Here is a 3,100-nt window from a genome sequence, read left to right on the forward strand (position 1 = left end):
GACGTCAGAAACTTGCCCAGACTAGGCCGGATTTATGACGTCAGAGAGATAGACTTTGCATGGGAGTAGATGAGGAAACCAATTTCTTTCTTGTATCTCTGCAACAATGAATTTCATACTATAATTTTTTCCAGTTGGAATACCGGTAGGGTGCCATGTGTCCCATACCGAAGTTTTAAGAAGATCCAACTTCTTTGGGACAATATGGCTTGAAAGTGCTACGTCACAGCATAGCAAAGCTAGGTCTACCCTATTTGAACATCCCCCGTTCTTTTCCTCCTACTCCACTTGGCTCCAACTGCCTCCCAGTGTTAGACAAGCTCTAGATATGCCCAAATTCCGTACCCTCGTCAGACAGCACTTCAGTATCTCCCAGTAAACAAAATCACAGTCACCACTTCCGCTGCATAGCTCACTGAGCATCCCATTGCTTTGTAAGTTGCTAATCCCTTCCCACTTTGTGTACGTGCTCTTCATTTTCTTTTTCTCTTCTTCCGTGGTTGGTCTCACCCTCTCCTCAATTCAATTGGCTGTCTTGACATGCCACGAGGTGCAGAAATAAATAAATAGATAACAATTTCAAAAATTCAAAAACTGGATCCACTTAGATCCAGTTTATGTATGGATCCAAGCACACTTCAAGCGGTCTTGCTCACAGCAAGGTGATATAGCCAGTAAAATTTACTGGGTTGGCTAATGGGGGTGGGGTGACAACTGGTGGCTAAGAAAAAGTCACACCTGCATTCGACGCGTGGGTTGCTATGCACCCATACACTGAGGCAATAGCAAAGACACACCTTACTGGATCCAAAATATAAATCTGATGTGAACTTACTACTCCCTGGCCGTTTTTGACGTCATCACTTTCAAGCACTATGAAAATTATAATAATAATAATAACACAGTTGCGCGTAATGGAACATTAATATTGTGCAACACTAATGTTCGGTCCACTGCTGTCTTGATGAATCTTTCCGTTGTTCTAGTCCAGTATCATTAGTTGAAGACCATCGCTCTCCATGCCGGTTTGTCCCTTGCTCGCTCAGTCGCCAGGTCGAGATCCCGCACTGTGGTGAAAGTCATTCCGGTCTCTCTCATGTCCTCCGCAACGCAGGTTGCCAACGTCTGTCTTGGGCGCCCTGGCCGGCCTCGGGAGTCTTGGGTCAAGTAGATGCCCTATGGAGAGCCAAAATACTGAAATTTCCTCATCTACTCCCATACAAAGTCTTTCTCTCTGACGTCATAAACCCGGCCGTGTCTGGGCAAGTTATTGACGTCATCATGATGTCACCAAATTTAGTGCAAACTTCAAGCTGGTGTAACTCGGGAACGGCTGCTTCGATCAACCTCGGATCTTCACCATTGGAATCAGTGCATTTTTCGCTACATGTTGTAAATTTTTCATTTTAGGAACTTCCCCTTTAAGTTCTGTATAAGTACAAATGTTTCGTTCACGAAATCTTTCGTTACATCACTCCACCAGCAGGCTTGTCATGTACTACATTTCGTTGTTAGTCGAGGCCTCTCACCCCTAACGTTCAGAAAAAACTATAGTTTGGTACAAACTTTAGTTATTTCGTGCCCCCTAACGTATATAAGGCAATAAGCAGAATCAGCGAAGCGAACATTGGATGTAGTCTGGAACAAAATTAAAAGATGGATAAAAAGTTGGATAAAAAGTTGGATAAAAAGTTTCCGAACACGTTTTCTAGAGACATTCATCAGGGAAAATACGTGTCAGTACTGAAATCTAGCAATCAACAACGATATATACGTGGCAGAGTACGAAATGCAGTATGTGAAAGAAAATAGTAGAAAAGAAGGTGAAGTGCAAAAGACAAGAGAAGTGTGAAACTAATAACATAGGTGAGCAGGAGAGAAATAATAACTATGTGAGACTCAGAGAGGGTGAAGTGTAAGTAGTACGCTCAAGGGTATGTGGGTGGGTGTATGTGCGTGTGTGTGTGAATGCTAAGAGAATAGTCTAAGTTTAGTGACATTTTCTTTCTGGATGCATAGGTTGGGGTTATGTTTGTGCATGAAAACAGCTTCCAATACTTTAAGTTCACTAAACCTACGAGCACGGCACAAAACTGTGAAACAAGAGTCATCATAAACTGAACGGCACTGACTGTTGGACAACAGGTGTTTCTTTATTGCGGATCTCTTTCCAGTATCATCACCCTCACCTTGCAACTGTCCACTGTTGGCCTCAACATCCGCGTCCTGCTCTCCGTCACTGCCAGTACCTTCATCGTCCGTGGTCTGCCGATCCTCATCCTCTGTCAATATTATTGTCACGTCCGTTGCTGCTCCAATGTCCGCTTCGCTGATTCTGCTTGTTGCCTTATTAAAGTTATTGTCTCCGCGCCGCTTATTCCTAACGAATATAGCGAAAATAAATTCCAAACGAAAATTTGTACTTATACCGTACACGGAAAGTAACTTGTTATATAGTAACGTGAAAAGCGTGTACTTACCCCAGCATTCCCACCCAAACTATCAAACACGTCCTGTGCCGTATGCTGACCAGGTAGTGCCATGTATGTGTTGTACAGTGCACTCTCAGTTGAGGAGCCCCCTTTCGAACCCAGACAATCTTTTCGTGATTGGTCTCTTGTATAGCCAGCCCAAGGTAACGAGCACGTGCAAACTTTGCTTTACTTTTTACGGATTGTAGATTTGAAAATGGCAACGCCTGCTCCGGCTCCTGCAAGCCAGGACGACGCACAGGCTACAGCAAGCCAGGCCAACGCGGCATCACCGGTTGCTGCCGCTAGCCAGGGCAACGCGGCATCACCGGTTGCTGCCGCTAGCCAGGGCAACACAGCATCACCGGTTGCTGCCGCTAGCCAGGGCAACACGGCCCCACCGGCCGCTGCCGCTAGCCAGGGCAACGCTGCCCCACCGGCCGCTGCCGCTAGCCAGGGCAACACGGCCCCACCGGCCGCTGCCGCTAGCCAGGGCAACGCAGCCCCACCGGCCGCTGCCGCTAGCCAGGGCAACGATGCCCCACCGGCCGCTGCCGCTAGCCAGGGCAACACGGCCCCACCGGTCGCTGCCGCTAGCCAGGGCAACGGGGCCTCACCCGCCGCTGCCG

General features: G+C 47.4%; 1 protein-coding gene across 1 annotated transcript; it reads left to right on the forward strand.

The window, feature by feature from the left end:
- Positions 1–2,688: 2,688 nt before the first annotated feature.
- LOC135830432 (circumsporozoite protein-like) lies at positions 2,689–3,073 on the forward strand (the record flags this gene model as incomplete). Its single annotated transcript, XM_065342688.1, has 1 exon — positions 2,689–3,073. A coding segment is annotated over exon 1 (385 nt), but the record flags the coding sequence as incomplete, so codon positions are not given.
- Between the last annotated feature and the right edge of the window lie 27 nt (positions 3,074–3,100).

The sequence above is a fragment of the Sycon ciliatum genome, unplaced genomic scaffold (assembly GCF_964019385.1).
Source record: "Sycon ciliatum unplaced genomic scaffold, ocSycCili1.1 SCAFFOLD_287, whole genome shotgun sequence".
Taxonomy (NCBI): domain Eukaryota; kingdom Metazoa; phylum Porifera; class Calcarea; order Leucosolenida; family Sycettidae; genus Sycon; species Sycon ciliatum.